Source organism: Urocampus carinirostris, chromosome 1, assembly GCF_059441175.1.
Source record: "Urocampus carinirostris isolate Australia breed hairy pipefish chromosome 1, RoL_Ucar_1.0, whole genome shotgun sequence".
In the NCBI taxonomy this organism is placed as follows: domain Eukaryota; kingdom Metazoa; phylum Chordata; class Actinopteri; order Syngnathiformes; family Syngnathidae; genus Urocampus; species Urocampus carinirostris.
This window is the reverse complement of record NC_142349.1, coordinates 8,341,529-8,361,831: the sequence shown is the minus strand read 5'-3', so window position 1 is coordinate 8,361,831 and position 20,303 is coordinate 8,341,529. Positions and strand designations below refer to the sequence as shown.

Genomic DNA, 20,303 nt, shown 5'->3' with positions numbered 1-20,303 from the left:
CACTTCTGCAGGCTCTAGCATAAAATAAGTGTCAATAAAACTGTTGGTTTAGCCAATCAGGTTTTGATTTGGCAAGCCAGGGCCTTTTAGCTGGCTTAGAAATATGTAAGCACTTACTGTACACTTAAAACTAAAGTTACTGCAAGTTTAAATAAACATACACAGCAAAAAAATAAATTACCATACAATTTTTTGCATGTAGTTATCTGCATGTGCACACTCGAACCAGGTGATGTTGCCAGTGACCGGTCACGATTGGTGAGCGTTTTGGAGCGTTTTCTTATGGTATCCTCTGGACCTGCTCATGACCTGAATTTTCTTTCGTGTAGTAAAAGATTTTTGTTGCAAATAAAACTTATTTATTGAAATTCCCGTGTTTAAATATGCTCGTATAAAGAGGTTCCACTGTAGATTGGTCCACATTATGAACAGAGGGGCCAATGGATCTGTTTACAATGCAGGTAAATCCTAGTGCATATGTAAGTAAGTTGAAGTCACCTGGTTCTGAATGTAGGCATGGATTCTCTCCAGCATGCCCTCACAGGTATACTCGTATGGCAAAAAAGGCTCTACCTGCAGACACACGAGGGAAAATACATGAACATACAGCAGACCCAGACAGCGGCTTGTTTTACTCCACAACTGAGCCGGTGTAATTAATGTCACCCGCCAAGGAAGTTAATCAACACTGACTTATTCATTAGCATAATTTAAAGAGGCTTATATCGTTGCGCATGCATCATATTAAAATCAATGACCTAATACATCACAGGGGACAGCTTTGAAAATTGATTTCATTATTTTGTTGACGACTCCATCAATATGTCAAAACCATTGATTGAAGTGATGGTTGTTTAAAGTCCCTCTGGAGCGGTTATGAGTGTCATTGTCAGAATGTTTTAAAATTCATCAAGAGAGAAATGATCAAGTGTTTTTTTTCGTTTTTGCTGATCTACACAGCCTAACAGTAGTCAAGATGTGACTTGAATAAAATGAACCTTTGGCCATTAGCTCACACTTTTATTTAAAACTGTTTCTTGTTCGACCATTCTTGTATTGCCCTTTTTGACTCTAATCTGGATCGTCTCGGACAACCACCTCATCGTAGATTGCTAATACTGTCGCAGTATTCTACATAGTCTGTCTAGCTTTGAGTAAATGGTGATGCATTGTGTTTGTAAGGTTTATTATGGCTTTATAATGGGATTAACAATAATGAATAAGGGGAGCAATTGGCTGAGGTTGACAGGTATGCCATAATTGCATTGGTAAAGCAGGCAATACAAAATGTCCACTTATAATTTTACATACAGTTTGAAGAAAAGAAAAGAAAAACATTTGTAAATCACATTTAAATAAGCATCCCCGTGAATTTTTGATTGTAACCGTTTACAAATTTAAGTTATTTGCTCCGGTGAAAACATACATGTATATATGTTGCCAGTTGCATTGCAGATCTACTCAGATCCAGTTATCGAATTATTTGGGCTTTTTTGTTGCTGCTAAATGTCATTGCACTACTTCTCGTTGCCCTATTGTTATGGTGCACTTTTTTTCATTACACTCTTATTACAACTTTTTTCAGTCTTTGGCCCATTTATCCTGTCATTATTTTATCTTATTTTTCTCTTTTAAGTCTTTACTACGTGTTTATGCCATTTATAGTCTCGTTGCAAACAATGTTCACTACGTAGTTATCTATAACAATAAAGACAATTCAATTCATTGTATTTTTGCATGTTTAATTTTTCCAACAGGTATATTTTGAGATTGATTTAATCCTCATAGACATATAATTCTTAGATGAACAATTTAGAGTAGTTACATTCTTCAACAATAATTACTGTTGGCCACAAACGCTTAAGCATGCACGTACATTTTATGTTTCGACTTGTAGCTTCAATTAGTATCACAACATGATCTATTGGGGGTGTTGTTGCAGAGAGGACCCTGCAGATAATTAGGTTCCAGCTCTACAGTTTTAATGAAGGCAGTTATTTGGTTGTTCAGCCCTTTGACCTGTCGTTAGGCTCTTCTCCAAGGCTTTAGCGACAGCAATTAGTCGACGGTGCAAGTGAAGCTATTACACACTTGGCCTTGTATTTCCCACGGGGCTTCAGTGAGACCACAACTCAAGTTTATGGAGCAAATTTGTCAAAAAGTTATCCATATTACCTTCATTCATTGCATGCAGTGTTGTTTTTCTTTAGAATCTGTGGTTTTCCATTGTTCGGACCACTACCAACAAAGATAAATGCTTCTTCCATGGACACTGTTACTAATAGCGTTTAACATCTGTAAATAATACTTTTCTGTTCTTTTTTTTAAATCTTGTTTTTTTATTTATTTTTTATTTTTAGTACATGTTTATCCTGAAGTGCCACGCTAAAGCTCCTAGCGCATTGCAGAAAGATGCCAAACAAGCATGGCGGCGACTTCTAGGTAGGGATTCCACTGTGTAAAAGAAATACAAATTTTATCACACAATGATTTTTAAATTAAAATTAACATTGGTATGCTAGTGGCAGGGCAGATGAGTGGTTGGTGGGTTGGCCCTGCGCTGCGGGGTTCCAGGGTTCAATTCCAGCTACCGGCCTCCGCATGTTCTGCATGTTCTGCTCTCCCCATGCCTGTGTAGGTTTCCTTCATGTTCTCTGGTTTCCTCCCACATTCCAAAAACATGCATGGCAGTTGATTGGTGTCCCTAAGTATGAATGAGCGTGTGAATGGCTGCATGTCTCCATGTGCACTGTGATTAGCTGGAAACCTGTGTCCTCCCCCCACTGCCTAAAGTCAGCCGGGATAGGATCCAGCACCCCGGCGATCCTAGTGAGGATAAGCAGTGCATAAAATAGATGGATGGATGATTGTTAATATAACTTTAGCCTAATATTCAAATGGATTTTTTTTTTAACTGAATGAAAGTTGTTCGTACCACTAAGAAGCATAAAATATTACTCACTGTCCCTTTAAGGTCAAACTCCTATTTGTTAAATGGTACCTGGAAGGCACCCAATAAAAACTGATATTGGTACTGGTACAGATCATTCATATCAGTACTTGCCCATTCATATTTAAAGCTGTTATAGTATAATAGACATTGCTAACATAAACAAAGATATAAGTAGTAATGATTGATATAAGTACTTACATACAGTGCAGAGGCTAATACTAGTATCAATAGCTGTTACGCGTACCAATCATCTCAAATACGATACCCAATATCAGTACTCAGCCGTCTTGAGTAGTAAATTAATCAGATTATTTGACTATAAGTGGAAGTCTAGCCTCAATAAAAAAGTTTTTGAAATAAAAACCCTTAAGGAAAATTACAAATACAACCCCATCTTAGAAGTGAAACCTAAATTTTAGTCGGAGTGACAATGGCGATGAACGCTATGCTTTGCCTTTAGGCTAAATTCTGTTGATTTGCATGCTGTGATGCTGTCAAGTGATTAGACCACCAGCAGAGCATTCTTTTCTGTATTGGGCATGCCGCCATGAATACCTGTGTTAAAAAGCTAACATACTCAAATTGGGTCCAAGAAGAAGAGAACCAATATCTCATTTTCTCACGACTTAAGTGTAATGTCGACCAATCGAATATAATCACAGTATGTATTAATGCAGCTGACGATTTCAAAAGGCAAGGGCGGGCTTGCATACATACGTTGGTGTTCATAATGTCATGGACAGCGGCTTCAAACTCCTCCGAGTTATTAAAGTCAACCGTAATGACGTGAGGCCTGCCAATGTACTGCTCTGCATAGGGATGCTGAGAAGACACCTGAAAGTGCAACACAAAAAATATTGACAATCAACACCCTCTAAATTTGCAATGTGTTTGATAACAATTGTATAGACCTGGGCTGCAACAATGAATCGATAAAACTGATTAGAATTGATTATGAAAAGCGTTGGTAACTAATTTTTATCTTCGATTCCTTCCTCTACACTACTCATTGCACACATAGTGAGCCATATGCCATATGAAGGTGGGATGTAAACAAAACACTCAGCTGATGAAAGCGCTACTGCTCCCTAGTGTAGTGTAGGTGCGATAGCGCTTAAGTCAACGGAAATGTAAAAAAGAAAAAGAAAAAGTTCTCCGAGGTCAAATGCACCCGCGCCCCCCTCGACGGAGCATCGCGCCTTACAAGGGGGAACCACTGCATTGAAGGGACATGCTTGCAGTACCACTTTGATCAGCAGAGCGCAACTCAAGACCGTATTCTGATGCATGAAGGATTAAATGGCCTTTATTGTCTTTATACAAGCATAAGAACATAGGAGTGATTCTCCTTACATTGCAAGTTAAACAAAGGTAAACCAGTACAAAAGGATAACAACGTAAAAATGCATGAGGTCCTCTTGATCCTAAGTACTTGCATTCTCTTCCGATGTTGCCGGTCTTTATTCTTCACTTTGTAAATTAAGTATCTTACATAATCACAGGTGTATAGCAAATATCTGTATATTTAAACTGTCAAACTCATTGACAATAATATGGAATTTTAGGTATTTGAATTATAGAATATTCTATTGTTTCTGCACTAATTATCTCTCCAAAACATGAATATTTGAAGAAAAAGGACAACATTAAAAGTGTGCATTTTTATTCTTAATTGGTAGTTGCAACCCCAGTATAGACATTTTTTACTAAATTCTTCATGTAGAATATTTGAATAAAAATAAGTATAATATTTTGATTCACTTTTTTCTCGGCTCTAGCTAAGCATTATAAGCGTTGAATATGTGGGGCCATGAACAAAATCATTTAATTTCATTTATTGACAATGTAAACATGAAGTATGACCACAATACCAACATTAAATGTACAGTGTATTTACTAAGTGTCCTTCAAAGTCGGATTCATCATCAGATGCATTAGAAAGTACTTTCCCTTATGCTTTTTTACAGGTACATTTATCTTTAAATAATGAAATAAAATCGACTGCCTTTTCATATGTTATCTATATCAATGGTGATCTAGAGCAGGGTTTCCCAAATAGTGAGTTGGGACTCAAAAGTGGGTCGCAGACCCGTTTTCAGTGGGTCCCGGGCCTTTGCCGTGGTAAAATAATGTCTAGGGAGAAGAAATCAATTTTGGGTACAAGCTTCTTTTAGCATGTAAAGCAGTTTTAGTGGCTTCTATGAGAAAGTATTTGTTACTGTTGGTCCTGCTTGTCATTTTGTTTTGGGGAGAAAAAAGTGAATATATTTGAACTGCACAATCCTTTCATTCAATACATTTGAGAAAAAGAATTTTTTAGCTTGACCCGCATTTGTTTCCAGTGGTATCCAATGTTTTGCGATTGTGGTAAAACCTTGTGTATAATGCCCAACCAAACCTGAGTTCTTTTTTAGCTAGAAAATGCACGCTATACATGAAAATATTTAGTAATAATGCTCAGAGCAAACTCGTAAGTGTACACACCTCCCTGGAAGTGGGTTTCCCTCTGAAGAACTCATGATTAAGAGAGCTGTGAGGAGGGTTGAACCTGGGCTGCAGGAAAACGCAGCCATTGGCGATGGCTTCCAAAGGGGCAGGGCCTTCATACGGAAAGCCGAATCCAATAAACAGCTTTTTAAATGGAAATGGGAGGCGGAGAGAAAAAAATTAAGTGAGTCTAAAAGGCGAAAAAAATGCATTCAATTTGTTTTTATTTCAAAGGTTCACCTTAGCCTTACGAAGGAGCTGCTGGAGATCATGTTGCGGTAGAAGGCCGTGGTTTTTCACAAAGGCGGGCACCTCTGGGGGGCGCTGTGTTTCGTAGTACACCGTACCGTGGATCTCCATATAACGGTGCAGGATGGAGAGGAAGTTCTCCTTACCCTTGTAAATGAAGTTGATTATATTATGACATGCATCCAAATAAGACGATTTGTTCAATGTAGAGTGGGCAATATGGCAAAAATATTATATTACATTTTTTTTGTAAATAAAATGATACTCTCAATTATTTTTTCCTGTTTTATTATTTTATTATTTATTATTATTATTATTTCACGGTATGGATCCAGAATGTCTTATAATAATTTTTAATTTTTAAAGTAAGCAGTCAGCTGATACCCCTGAGCAATACTGGGCAATACTGGGATATTTGGTATCAATACGCTCCAAGTAAATAGTATTGATTGATAAAGATCCGATACAAATACTGTTTGCTTTGAAATGCCATGATCATTGAGCAATTAAATCATCCCATCATTGATTTAGTTGCTTATTACAATAAACACAGCACAAACCTTTTTGGAACTACTATTTTTTAATATTGTATTTAATAAAGACATTGCAAACTTAACAGTATACTAATTTGATTGCAGTTTTTTCATATAACTGTTTCAGAACAAAAGCCCAGAGAGTCAAACAAAAGGCGGCTATGTAATGAAAGTACAAAAAAAATTTATAACATTGCCAACTAAAGAACTAAAATAGTTTCCATTGCACAATATTTTGGAAATAAATTCAGTAGTATGAATAAAGTGTCAGTTGTTTTTGACTCGTTACCCATAGTGACAACGGATTTTGTTCAGGTACAGCAACATGTTTACATTTTTATTGCAGCTTGTTGCTTTCTGCTGGGTGAGTTTTTTTTCCATGTGTTTATGTAAATTTGTGGTGTTGCGAAAGTAGCAGACCACTTTACCCCACAAATTATAGTCAAGTTATATGTATTTGTATACCCCTCAATCACAGAATCTCAAAGGGTTGCAGAGATCACAGATAATTGCAAACCACAGACTATTATTACACTATCCCTGGTATTGTCCTTTATAGTGTTTGAAAAAAAGTCCACACCACGCGGTGCTTTCTGTTTCACTGCCATTTTTAATGTATACTACAGGTGGGCACATAGATTTGGCCCTCTCTTCTGACTGGCAGGTAAGGAGGGTTGCAAAAATTCTGCACGCGAGTCACACACCTAGCCATAAACTTAGAGAGTTGCAGAGAGCGCTAGGTAAGAGAGAAAAGGGCTGCACTATCTACATAGGGGTGCGGCATTTTGAGGAAATTGGTGAAATTAACAATATAATTGAAGTAAAACGAAATTTAGTTATGTAACGCCGGTTCAATGATTCCCGTTCAACCAGCGCACCGGTTATTTAAGCAATGAAAGTTACCTCCACACATGCGCAGTTCGAGAAATGCATACCAAAATAATAGTCATCTAGTCATCAAACCTGTGTCACCAGGAATTTCTATAAATTCCTATCTCACTTTCAGAATATTCCTGCGAGAATACGAGGATTCCAAGTGACAAGATGGCGGTCGTACGAAATTCATAGAACTGTAGTTACATTCATAAAGTTTGTTCTATTTCATCCCTCCCGACCGCCAGAGACTTAGGCTCCAAATGACTAAGACAGAGATCCCTCGGTTTTTGCACTGATGGGGAGCAGAACCACCCCAAAAAGTGAAAATTCTACTGTGTTTTTTTTTCTTGATGGCCTTTATTTCACCTGACTTGCTGAGTTACCAAAGGAGAATCAGGGAGAGAGAAAGAGAGAGAACAAATTCAAACTCTATTATTTATTAACTCTCCTATTTTAAATTAGTTGATGTTTTTTGGGGGGAAAAGCGCGCACTGATCAAAGCCCTGTGAGAAAAAAGCTAAATGAGAACGAGAGAGAGGAAGAGAGAGAGAACAAAAGCATGATGGAGGAGCACGACACAAACTTGGCGAGATGCAGGGAAAAGCAGAGCAGGTGTCGGGTCACAATACAGTATGAACGACGCTATGATATGAATTGGCATCAGCGAACTTAAGTCAAGAGGTGCAGGCTGATCAGATTGAATCTTGGCCAAGGCCTGAAGACCACAACGAGACCATATGATCCTCCTAAAACAGTGCCGCCTGGCATACAAGTGGAAACCAATCAGCCACCTCAACAGAGGGCACGGCGACAGCAGCGAGACCACTGCTGACAGGGAGGTTAGCCTGCCCAAAAGCCGCAAATACGGCAACATCCAGCCACAACGACTTTAGGGGCACAAGGGCAGCCTTCACAAAGCGGGTGAACACCCGCGGGGCAAGGGCGATCCTAAAGGGAGCATCCGAAACTGACAGTGGCAACTTCTTTGGGCAAACTGCAGGAGCGATCGGGATGTGAAAGCAGGCCTCCTGGAGGTCCACAGAGGTGAACCACTCTCCCTCTGTGACTGTACACTAAAGCTTAGCCGGAGTCACCATGTGGAACGGCATTTACTTCAGGTAGTCGCTGAGCCTTGAAGGTTTAGGACAGGTTGGAAGCCACGGGTCTTTTTCGGCACAAGAAAGTATTTGAGGTGAATCCAGGGTTATGGGTCGAGGGATTCACCGGCTTGATTGCATCCTTGGCCAGTAGGGTGGACAGCACCGGTCGGCAAAAGAAGTCCCCCCCACGAGACCAGAAAAAGAGCTCGGCGTTGGAAATGCAGACTGTACCTGTGGGTCAAGACGGAGACCACCCAAGGTTTCAGAGTGCTAGCAGCCCAGTAACTGAGTTGTCGTTGGGATATACGTCCAACGGCTGTCCCCAGATCCTCAATCTCTTGACCTCCAGCAAGGAAATGTGAAGCCGGGCAGAAACAGACCAACTTAGAGGCAACGCAAAAACCGGCAACAACGCCTGGCAAACAGATCAAAACTACACCAAGAACAAGCAAGGCTAACCGGGATTGGACAAATGGCGGCAGCGGCAAGGGGAAGAACGTAAGGCCGGCCGGAAGTAACAAGACAAGGGACACTAGCCAAGCTAGCCCTGATGCTAACGGGGAGCAAATCAAACAAAATCAAATCAACTGTAACACGCGGCAAAAGGAACAAGCGAAAGTCCACAATTGCCTACTGTAATGGAGACAAAGGTAAGCCAGGAATGCAAGCAGCAGCAGTTGCAGGCAAACCAGCCCTACGCTGAGATGTAATTTGAGAAAGCGGAACACACCACTCCAACAATCCCAAGGCCACCTTCAGTATGGAAGACAATAACTCAAAAAAATTCTCAAAAAGGAAGAAAGCAGGATGCAATTCCAACGTGAGAAGATAAAAGGAAACGCAACTGTGTTGAGACTGGAATTTATAGACATTGCTGATGGCACAGGTGTGATGACCAGTGTGTTTCCCTTATTTTATTCCGGATCCAAACAGAATGTTTTTTTCATGTAAAAAAATTACATACATCCTCTTTTGGAGCTTGTTACGGTTTATAAACCTGATTATTCATTTCTCAACGGGGTCGGCCAATGGAAGATAAAATTACCATTGGAATAGAACACCCCTAGTAAAATGTCATATAAAATGGTAACCTTAAAGATATTTTTGAGCAAACTCGTGCACAAAGCAGCTTTATGACAAACCTGTTGTGTAGCTTACTTACGTGCAGCTGGTATTGTCGGCGGCCATGATGCAAATGAGGAAAGAACCAAAAAGACATTGGTGAGAAGCAACAAAATATTACCCTCTCATCATGTAGTAAAGCGCGTTGCTGCAGAACAAAAAAGATTCTGGAGACACATGTGGAGAGAATTACTTCAAAGCTAGGGATTGGGAAAAAGAAGGAGAAAAAAAATTCACTCCAAGAAAAATAAATAAAAATCTGGGCTTTTGTTTCACATTTCTGGCAGAAGAACAAGCTGGGTACTTTTTTTAAAGGGACACTGTGTATTATTTAGTGCCTACTACTGGCAAAAAAATATTCAACAATGTAAATTGAGGTGATAGGCAAAAGTACACAAATTCAGACCATTGAACAACCATTGGAGCATGGTTTTGAACTACATTCGGTGTGAGACAAGGCTGCAATTTCTCTCAAACTTTATTCAACATCTTCCTGGAAAGGATCATGTCCGAAGCTCTGGAGTAACATGAAGGTACAGTGTGCTTTGAGGGATGCAACATCACTAATCTCTGTTTTGCTAATGATATTGCCAATTTGGCAGGAGACGAGAGAAAGAGAGAGGGACGAGCGACTGAGAGACACAGAGGGAGTGACAGACAGACAGACAGACAGACAGACAGACAGACACACATACACACATACATACATACATAGTATGTGTTTCCTTCCTTATAAGGTTTATGTAGAGCACTCGTCTTGGGACCTAGAGGTCTCAGGTTCGATTATCGGCTCCGCTGAGTTAAATTTCGAAAGAGTCCTTGGGCCAGACATTGCCTCCGATAAGCAGCTAGGCACCTTGCATGGCTGTTGCAGACTATAAAAGCGCTATATAAATGCAGACCATTTAGCATTTTATCAATTTGCAGTTGCAAACAAATTTAGGGTCCAATATGGTTCTTTCAACCATTTGGGTTGCCAACCCCTGCACTACAGGATACCATACCTGTCAACCTGTACGGTCTTGCCGTACAAAGTAAGTTTTTTATGAATTTCAAGACGAGTACGATGTACAAGGAAATCCGTACTGAAAAACGCAAATTTGTCAATGATGGGTACCATCCTGTATACAGCAACTATCACGAAACGGCAAATCAATCAAGTCAAAGGAGTTCGCCGCGGAAGCCTCTATCTCGGTATGGTTTTTTTCGTTGCAAACGAAGCGAGCGGTTTGATGCTACTGTGCGCATGCGTCTGCCGCCTGGAGATTTCCCATCATGCATCATTCCGAAAAAAAAAAAATTATGGTGTACGATTATTTTGTGTTTTGTACGGAAAAATACGACAGTTTGTACGGGCATGAAGCCGTGGAAGTTGACAGGTATGGGATACAGTAGTTTGTCTTCTCAACTAATACACAGTGTTCCCTAAACAATGTTATCATCGGCTGGAAGCAGAATTACCGAGCATTTTTGTCATCATTGAGTAAAGACTTTTTGTGTTGTATTCACCTTCCACATATTGACCTCTTTGCCGTAAACGACGGCCATCTTGCTGACTTTGCCTTTTTGGATGCTGTGCCTTGCCGTGTCGTTCAACTCCTCCGCCACAAAGCCCATAAAAGAGTTGTCTGGGGTGTGAGCTGCCACAGGACAAAACAAAACCATTGGCCGGACCCCAAACAAAACATCATCTGGTGAAGCATTTCATTAGCCCGAGGAGGACGGATAAGCTCGATTGTGTGCGGCCGCATTTAGTTGCCTGGCGCGTATGCACAGAAGCAGCTGTTGTGTTGGTGCTGCCGGTTGTTTTCCCTCCGGCTCCTCTCACAAAAGCTGGACCACTCACGACACAACGGCTGTGCTGAGTTGTGGTGGTGCGTGTGTGCGTTGCAACTCAATTCAGAATCACACTGAGAAAAATATCCACATACGGAACATGGTCATGTATTGTTGGCTGTTGAGGTTCCAGTAGCCCCAGTTGCTTCTATAACCATGCAGAGTCGCGTATTCCTCGTGGTTGTATGCCGGCTCGGTGCCAAAAGTGTCGATCACACGGATGTGGCACCTGTGGGAAACAAAAAAGGAACCAGGGGTGAAGTTATAACAGGGGTCAGGAACCTTTCTGACTTTAAACATATTTAGATTTTCTTCGTTGAGAGCCACACCGTAATGTTTTAAGACAAAGTTCAACAAAACCACCAAATCCGCACCGGCTAATTCAGAAGTGTTTCCACATCACGCCAACAAGTGGAATTGAGATGTTAATGATGTTGTCAAAATGCAGAGAAAGAGAAAAGTTAATGCAGATTTTTTTTTTTACTACGATTAAATTTTCTTTTCAGTTATGACGCAACAAACATCCCATCACAGAATGAACAGATTACCTGAAAAGAACAAAAGGATGACAGGTTGAAGCCAAAGCCTTAAAAGAGAGCCACTCCCCAAAATAACTTCTTCAATCAATCATATTGTTGTGATTTGCCCATTGCCCTCCCCTGTGCCTACTCGTTTAGCCCCAGCTGTTGCTCGTTTCCTGATTGGTTCCCTTCCTATTTAAACACATCACTCTCATTCACTCCTTGTAAGCGAACCTCCGAAAATGCAAGGCAAGCATTTTTTGACTCTGGCTCCTGTCTGTTCCCTCCAGTCTGGTCTCCTGCTTGTCAGTCCCTGGCTTCCCGATCGTCTCCGGTTACCTGACTTGATCCCGTCTTCCGACCACACTTTGATCTCCCATCCCGACTGCCTTACTTGTTTCAGTCCTCCGACCAGAATCCGATCACGAGGGCTTCCTGCCTCTCCTGCCCAGCGAGCACCGGATTGCTGTCATTTATTTCCCCAAGCCTGACTTCCCCGATTCTTCAATAAAGCTTCGTGTGAAACGTTACGCTTTCGGGTCTACTGTCTGTTCTGGTTCTGACACATATAAATTATCATATATTACATCATTGTAAGAAACATTTGTTAATCCATAAAAAAATGACCACATTATTGAACTTTGATGTATACAGTATTTTACAGTTTCTGATAAATTATTATTTTGACCTCATTCTCCTCATCACATTCTAACAAAAAAAATGTAAAACCTTTGACAAACTGGCATTTTTGGGTGAAAATTTTAAAGTTAAAAGTTCGATTGGACGTGCACCAAGAGTGAGTCCAACCTGACCAGGTAAGCGCAGGCCCAGCCCCCATTCCATTGCTTTTTGCAGCTTGGATGACATCAGTATGAGGAATTCCCCAGTGACACTGTTCAGTGAGGACCAATAGGGCATCTCGGCATTACTCAAACTCAATGTAATCACTTCGTTGCTCACACCAATGTTGCTCCGATGAGCATATTGTATTTACAGGTTGAATTTAAACTGGGCATCAGTATTGAATCCTCTTGGTAGGCCAGTTTACGCTCAGCACAAAGCCTGCCAAAAGCCCTGCACCCACACCCAGTGTCACATTCCAATATAACTCCGAAATCAACAAGGTTCAATAAACCTGTCCTCAATCTAATTGCAAGAAACAGAAAGTACTAACTTATGCTTTTTCAGTGACAGCCCCATGTGGTGCTTCATTTGCTGCAGGCCGTGGTAATCTGTGTAGATGAGGTCAAAAGGCAGAGGGCCGGTCAGCGGGCAGCTTCCCCTCCCTGGAGGGACTCCCAAAAACCTGCACATAAAAAAATCAATCCCAAGAATTAAACCAAAGAATGTTTAGTATACAAATAAACAGTGGGAATATTCCCAAAAGCATGACATAAAAATGTGAATTTTAAAAGAAGAAATCCCTTCCCTGTAAATTTGGACTACCCTACTTTACGTAACAGTGGTACCTCCACTTACAAGCATCTTTCGTGACAGGATCGCGCTTGCAGCTCGAATTTCTGGTGTAATGATCTAATGTTCCCGATATCGAATAATTTAAAAACTATTGGTCCGCTCCCGTCTTACGAAAAGCATCCACCTGAACAGCTATAAAACAAATCTTCTCGATCACTAAAAAACACATTCAAATAATAAATAAACATGGAGATCCAGTAAATAGAAACGTGACATGACATGACATTCAATAAGTAAAATGTTACTTTGTGTGAGCGTGTAGCAGGCGAGGGCGTGGGGGGTATGCAAGGAGGACTCACGGAGATCGCATGCCTGACAAATTATAAGTTTGCCCGGAATTGTATTTTTGGGGGGATTATTTCACATTGTGTACGCCGTATAACATTTCTTCATATGATAAAAAAGACCGATTTCGTCTGGCCCATTTTGGCTCTAAACCAGATCGTCTGTGTCACTGGTAACAGACGCTGCATCATAAATTTATAATTTTGTCATTGTCTCGGTTTTCCATTGCCCTCACTTGGGCCCGCTCGCTTGCCGCCAGCTGCTGCTTGTTGCCTGATTGGCTCCCTTCCTATTTAAACTTAGTGCTCTCATTCACTCCTTGTCAGTCCATCAACGAACCTCCGCACTTGCAAGACTTGTATTTAGACTCCGTCCGGTATCCTGCTTGAGTATCCAGTATCCGGTATTGATCCAGTCTGTCCTGCCCTGTCCGGTATTCCGCTTGTATATTCAGTTTTAGGTATCGATCTCGTCTGTCCCGTCCTTTCCCGTATCTTGCTCGTGTAACCAGTATCCGCTATCGATCGCGTCTGTCCCGTCCGGTCTGGTATCCTGTTGTAGTATCCAGTATACAGCATTGCTCCCATCTGTCCCGTACTGTCCGGTATCATGCTTGTGTATCCAGTATCAGGTATCGATCCCGTCTGTCCCGTCCTGTCTGGTATCTGCTCGTGTATCCTGTATCTGGTATCAATTCTGTCTGTCCTGTCCAGTTTCGATCTTGTCTGTCCCTGGCTTCCTGTTTTCCCCCGCCTGACTTCTCTGTTTCACTTCTTCTGCCCAGCGATCGCCGAATCACTGTCGTTTGTGTTTCTGCGCATGACTGTCCTGTTACCGTAAAATAAAGTTTACGTGAAAACGTTAAGCGTCTGATTCCACCGTCTGTTCGGGTTCCGACAGTCATGGCACTCTACAGTCTATCTTGCTGTGTGAGTAGGTTCCGGGTATTCGTAAGGTTTGTTATTACTCATTAAGGATTTGCATTCAAAATGCTGTTGATGATGCGTAAGCACTTACCGCACACTATAAATTAAAGTTACTGTATTTTTATGTGAACATATATTGAAAAAAAGGAACAGCACAATTTTTATTTTTTTTCAACTGTTGTACTTTGCATGTAAACTGGACGAGTTGGTGTAAGCAGTCACGGGGAGTGAGCATTTTCAATCGGTCTCCAATCTTAGACTCTTTGTAAAATAGATTTTCCTTCATAGAGCGAGATATATTTTTGTTAAAAAAAAGCACGTATGTCAAAGTTACTGTATTTAAAATAGGGCTGCAACGATTAGTATATCTTAACAACAAAAATCGAATGGTCAACAATATATTAATACTCGATCATTGTGTTCAAATGCATTTTATTAAAAGAGAGGCATCTCTACATTAATATAATCTCTGTCTCTGTCTGGAGCAGTAACATAAACACAGAAAGAGCCGCATCAATATCAATTACGTGTACCAAAGCAAGAGTTTGGGAACATTTTCGTCAGGACACAGCCAATAAAAAGAAAACTTCCAAAGTTCGCAAAGCACATCTACCGTCCCATGGCTAGAGATCTGGGACGCACAAATATTTCCAGATAACGTAGGACAGTTGAACAAAACAGAGACTGAATCGCCTCAGTAAAATTCAAGTAACATTCAAACCAATGTAGTTTTGATGTCATGCATTGTGTCACAGACCAGAAACAGACACAGGACCCAATAGCGCTCGTTTACTCAGTTTTGTTAATAAAGAGGGAGAGTAGGGCTTGCTTTCACGATCCGATGGTTGACGGACAAAGGTAGCAGGTGGCTGGAGACACGGAGGTGGCACTTCCATGTCAAGCGAGGATGGTCGTAGATTTGCAGGAATACTAGTCGTTAGCCGGGACGGGAGAGCAAGGGTGGTATCGGGTTCGGAAACAAGGTCGGCAACAGGTTTTAGGCAGGGAGTGGGGCAAAACAGGTCGGATGTCGGGATGGCAGAACAGGGCAGAATCAGGTCCGGAAACAGGTCGGCAACGGGTATCAGGCAGAGGAAAACAGGGCAGGAAAAATGTCTGAAAGTACGAGCTTGCCTAGCTGGGAGCATCGGTTCGCAACGATCTGACGGTGTTCTTTTGTAAGCCGGAGGTTTAAAAAGAGTCTCTTAGGAAATCAGCTCTCAGGGCTGTTGGCGCCAATTGGGAAGTCACAGCTGCCTTGAATCGGCAATCATGACACATTGTACATTTTATACATGTATATTTTGCTTTAAGGAGAGCTTAATCGTTATGCCAGACTATGCCTGACAAACGTAATTGAAATTAAATGCATGCAGTCCGAAGAACAACCGTCAAGTCGTTAAGACAGTTTAATTTCGAACAGTTGAGAATCGTTAAGTACTTTTGTTACTGACTTTGCGGTTGACCACTGAATGTACTTCACTAAATGGACATCATATTTGTTTTGTTTACTGTTCTACTGCTGCCAATGTGCTTTTTCTTAATTTATGGGGATAAAAATGTTTACTTGATTAGGATTTATTTTTTATTTGTCTTTCCTTAAAAATAGGCAGAGGTTTATTTATGCATGTATGTCTCAACTGTGCTTAATTGGTTTTAGATGTTTGTATAAATTTTGGACAAATCCACAGTTCAAGGTTCACGGATCCCTTAACCGCATGGGTGGTTGGGGCACCAATGAGGACACAACTCTAGACAAGCCTTTTCTACTGTTGACGGTCCCTGACTTGTTCTTTGGTCACGGCAAAGTTGTCAACAGTCCATTCCTGATTGATATCGGCTCAGTTCTTTATCGGTCTTCCCCTCCTCCTGCCCCCTTGGACTGTGCCCTTGAAAATGACCTTGGTCAGTCCTGATGATCTTGTGACATGACCATACCACTGAAATTTCCAGTTCTTGGAGAGATCCAAAAGTGCTCTCTGATGGTGTTGCCAACGTTTCATTTGTCGAAGTAGCTGATGCCTAAAAGCTACCTGTAACATCGCATCTCCATGGCCTGGATTTTCTTTTACAGTTTTGCTGTGGGAGTCTCGCAAGTGTAGAGGAAAATGGAAGTAACCAGCGCTTTCATGAGTCCGACCCTTTGATTTCACTGCTATGTTCTTGTCCCTCCAGATGGGTTTAAGTCTGGTAAATGCTGCTATGGTTTGAGCCATCCTGGCCATAATTTCTGGTTCTGACGCCTACAGTATGTTCAATAAAAGATGTGTTTTTGTATCGTACAATTTTCTTCATGTTCATTATTATATTCTACACAGTTAAATTAACTTCATGCTAAATTCAAGAAAATAATAAAAATTATAAGATTGGTCAAAAATTCCAATAGTCAGTGACTGGTCAATTCTTAAAACAGTCCTTAGTTCCAGGCCTAATTTAGGGGCACTCGTATCAAGAGGTACCACTGTATCCAGGCATACAGAAATTCATTGGCTATTGTTGATCTTCCACCCATAAGTCCTGACCATAAAAGAACAATCAAAGTGGCTCATTTAGATTAATACAGTTAGTAAATACTGCATAATTAAACTTTAGATCCAGATGTTCTGGGTTGATCCATGCGACTTTCGCAGGGAAAGTGTTTGTGTGTGAGTGACTATGAAATTGTTGTGCAAGTGTTCAAACGCCGTGCATAACAAGAGAAAAAAAGCCTGATAGCTCTGTGAAGCGTTTCATCAGAAGATGATGGAGCCGCCGTTCAAGCATACAAACAGCCAGCAAGCCTCGCAACAGGGGATCCGGACAATTTGTCCACACCGCTTCTGGATCTCGTAAGAACACAGCACCCACTCGGGCGTTTCACCGTAAGTTGCTAATGACACGTCTTGAATAAAACACCCAAGCAAGATCCAACAATAACATCTGTGGGATGTGTGCCTCGATGGTGTTTGTCACGTCATGTCAAATATTGTCTCGTAGAGAATGTAGGTGTTGCTTGCAAGTCCATCGCACTACTAATAAGGGGAACAAATTCCCCCTTTGTTTCTTAAGACCCGGTCACACAGCCTTTTGCGTTTGTATCGCGGGTAAAATTTTGCGATTTTTTTTTGCCCGTGGTTGCCCGCGGTGAAAAATTTGCAAAATTGGCCGGCGACTGTTCCGCGTCCTTCCGGCGACTGTTCCGCGTCCTTATCCCTGGTAACCGTGGCTACATCGCTGTGCCGCCCGCGGTTACCCGTGGTCTAAAGTTTTGAGCAGCGCAAAACTTTTTCGCGCGACCAACCGCGTGTGAATTTCTTACCGCGTGTAATCTCGTCTGTATCGCGATCTCAAAAGCGTCCAACAGCGTCTGCTTCACGGGCAGAAATTTCTGGCCATGATTCAGCCTCGATACGTCCGTGATAGGCTGTGTGACCGGGCCTTTACAGCATGCAAGTCTACCTGAATTTTTTGTGCCAACAAATTAAGAGAATGACAGGAGAGTGGAAAGACAATGGATGGCAGCAGCTATTGAAAGATTTACAATAAACAATAAGTTTTATTCCTGTTCATTTGTTGTTTGAATATTTTGAAAACTGGAACTTTTATCGTATTTAAAGGACTATGGGGTGCACCTAAAAACCCCCATTTGGCCAGAAAATTGAAAGTGTGCCTTATATACTGCAGTATATGATGGGTACGATTGGAAATGCATGTGGAAATTATAGGTATGTGTTACCATACAGATTTTCACAGCATTTGAGAAAGATTGTGCAATGATTGGTTAATTGAATGAGTAGCATAACATTGAGTGATTCGGGAATCAAAGTGTACAACTGGCAGTAAGAGTTCTAGCACTTTAACACTAGAGCACCAGTGGTACACATGGCATAGAAAAGGCATTAGGCTGTATCTCATAATCAAACTATTTTTACTCACGGCGCCAGAAACACTTATTTGCATTGTGGATTCTGATAGGTTAAGGAGACTCCATTTCATCACCAACACATGTTAGAGAATGGAGATAATAAAGTATTTCAACAAAATACTCTACAAGCCCTTTTACGTACATATGCATATGTTAAAGTTAGTCATTATTAAGACTATTTGGTAGCTGTATTTACACAGATAAAATTCATATATTGTAAAAAACTAACCGTGATACCAAGAGCAAAATTACTTACAGCCTCCATGTTCGTTGCAAGAGGAAAAGAGACCCCGCCCACAACGTGGGCGTGATTTATTATACGTCAGGGAAGAACATTACACACATGAACACAAATTCAAAATAAAAGAATATAAGATTGATAAACGTACAAGAGATATAATTAGACTGATTCTTGAAACGTTGTTTTATGTGTGTGTGTGTGTGTGTGAGAAAGATTGTTTTTGTATTTAGGAATATAAAAAATAGTTATTTACATAATAGAAAATTCTGAGGGATTTAACATCCAAAACGGCCACCTTGACCGCATATTACACCGCAATGTTATTGTCATAAAGTTAAAGAAGTGGAGAGACTGTTTAACCCAGACATGTCGAAAGTCCAGCCGGGGGACAGGTTACGGCCCGTGATCAAATTGTCCCTGGCCCTTTGTCATGAAATAAATATTATATGGCCCGCCGGTAATGTGGTTCCTGGTATGAAATACATTTGTAGAAAATAAAATATCACTAGATGATGGAGGTAGCCCATTGGCCACCTTGGCTTTCTATAATAATTTTAGTCCACCCCATTTCCGACATTGACGATTGTAATTACAATAAGGAAAGTTGATTGTAAGGGCTTCCACGACAAGTGAAATTGGAGTCTAAGATAAGAGACCAGGTGAGGTCACCTAATCCGGCTCCGTCGCGAATGGCAGCCACTCCAGCAGCTCCCGTGTTATTTTCGCTACTTTTGTGATTTATTGTTTTGTTTTTTTGCTTATATCTTCAGTGTCTGCCTTGCAACACTTGCAGCATTTTGGATTAATTTCTATCCTATGGATATGTGTTTTAACGCACAAAAATGCATTTATTCGATGAATCAACTCCTCGACCTGAAGAATTCTCGAGCCGGCGTGGTCCCCCTTTTACCTGACGAGGTGAGGCGACCCTACCGGGGGTGCAGAGCCAGTGCTAAGGTAAAGGCTAAGCGGCTAGCGGCGAAGTGGCGATATAAGCCCTCGGTACCGTCCATAATCATGGGGAATGTCAACTCCCTACCAAATAAGATCGACGAACTGGCTGTGCTTGTGAAAGACATCAAAGCATACAGAGACTGCAGCTTGCTTTACTTTACGCAAACATGGCTCACGTCTAGCATCCCGGACGCTAACGTCGCGCTAACCGGCTTCTGCGCTGTTCGGGCTGACAGAGACACAAAAGCCAGTGGGAAGCGCAGAGGAGGGGGACTGGCTATCTACATGAACACGAGGTGGTGTAACCCCGGGCATGTAATAACAAAGCTTTCTTTCTGCTGGCGTGATGTCGAACTTTTGGCCTTAAGTCTGCGTCCCTATTACATGCCCAGAGAGTTCGGACACGCAATTGCTGTTATTGTTTACATCCCACCGCGCGCTGAAGCAAAGGTAGCGTGTGACGTCATCCATTCCGCTGTGGCAAAGCTACAAACACAACACCCGGAGGCTGCAATGTTAATCTCTGGGGACTTCAACCACGTGACTCTTGATAAGACACTGCCCTCTTTTGTCCAGTATGTGGACATGACTTCATGTCAGAAAATAACCTTTTTGAAACTGTCCAGTCAGCATTTAGGGCAAATCATTCTACTGAGACAGCCCTTGCTAAAGTAACCAATGATCTCCTTTTAACAATAGATTCTGGTGCCTCATCAATGTTACTGCTGCTGAATCTCAGCGCTGCTTTTGATACGGTCGACCACAACATATTATTGGTTCGTCTAGAACGCATTGGTATCTCAGGAACTGTACTCTCGTGGTTTAGGTCCTACCTGTCAG

At 41.4% G+C, this 20,303-nt stretch overlaps 1 protein-coding gene across 1 annotated transcript in view; it reads right to left on the bottom strand.

Annotated features, from left to right (window-relative positions):
* mgat5b (alpha-1,6-mannosylglycoprotein 6-beta-N-acetylglucosaminyltransferase B) overlaps positions 1–20,303 on the bottom strand; it is a 103,749-nt gene that overhangs the window by 2,854 nt on the left and 80,592 nt on the right. The window contains exons 9-15 of the mRNA XM_088355280.1: positions 12,852–12,983; positions 11,252–11,385; positions 10,830–10,960; positions 5,681–5,836; positions 5,438–5,584; positions 3,671–3,787; positions 499–573 (exon numbers count right to left, since the gene is read on the bottom strand). Of these exons, the coding sequence (XP_088211406.1) occupies positions 499–573; positions 3,671–3,787; positions 5,438–5,584; positions 5,681–5,836; positions 10,830–10,960; positions 11,252–11,385; positions 12,852–12,983 (892 nt within the window). The remainder of the gene's footprint in view (positions 1–498; positions 574–3,670; positions 3,788–5,437; positions 5,585–5,680; positions 5,837–10,829; positions 10,961–11,251; positions 11,386–12,851; positions 12,984–20,303) is intronic.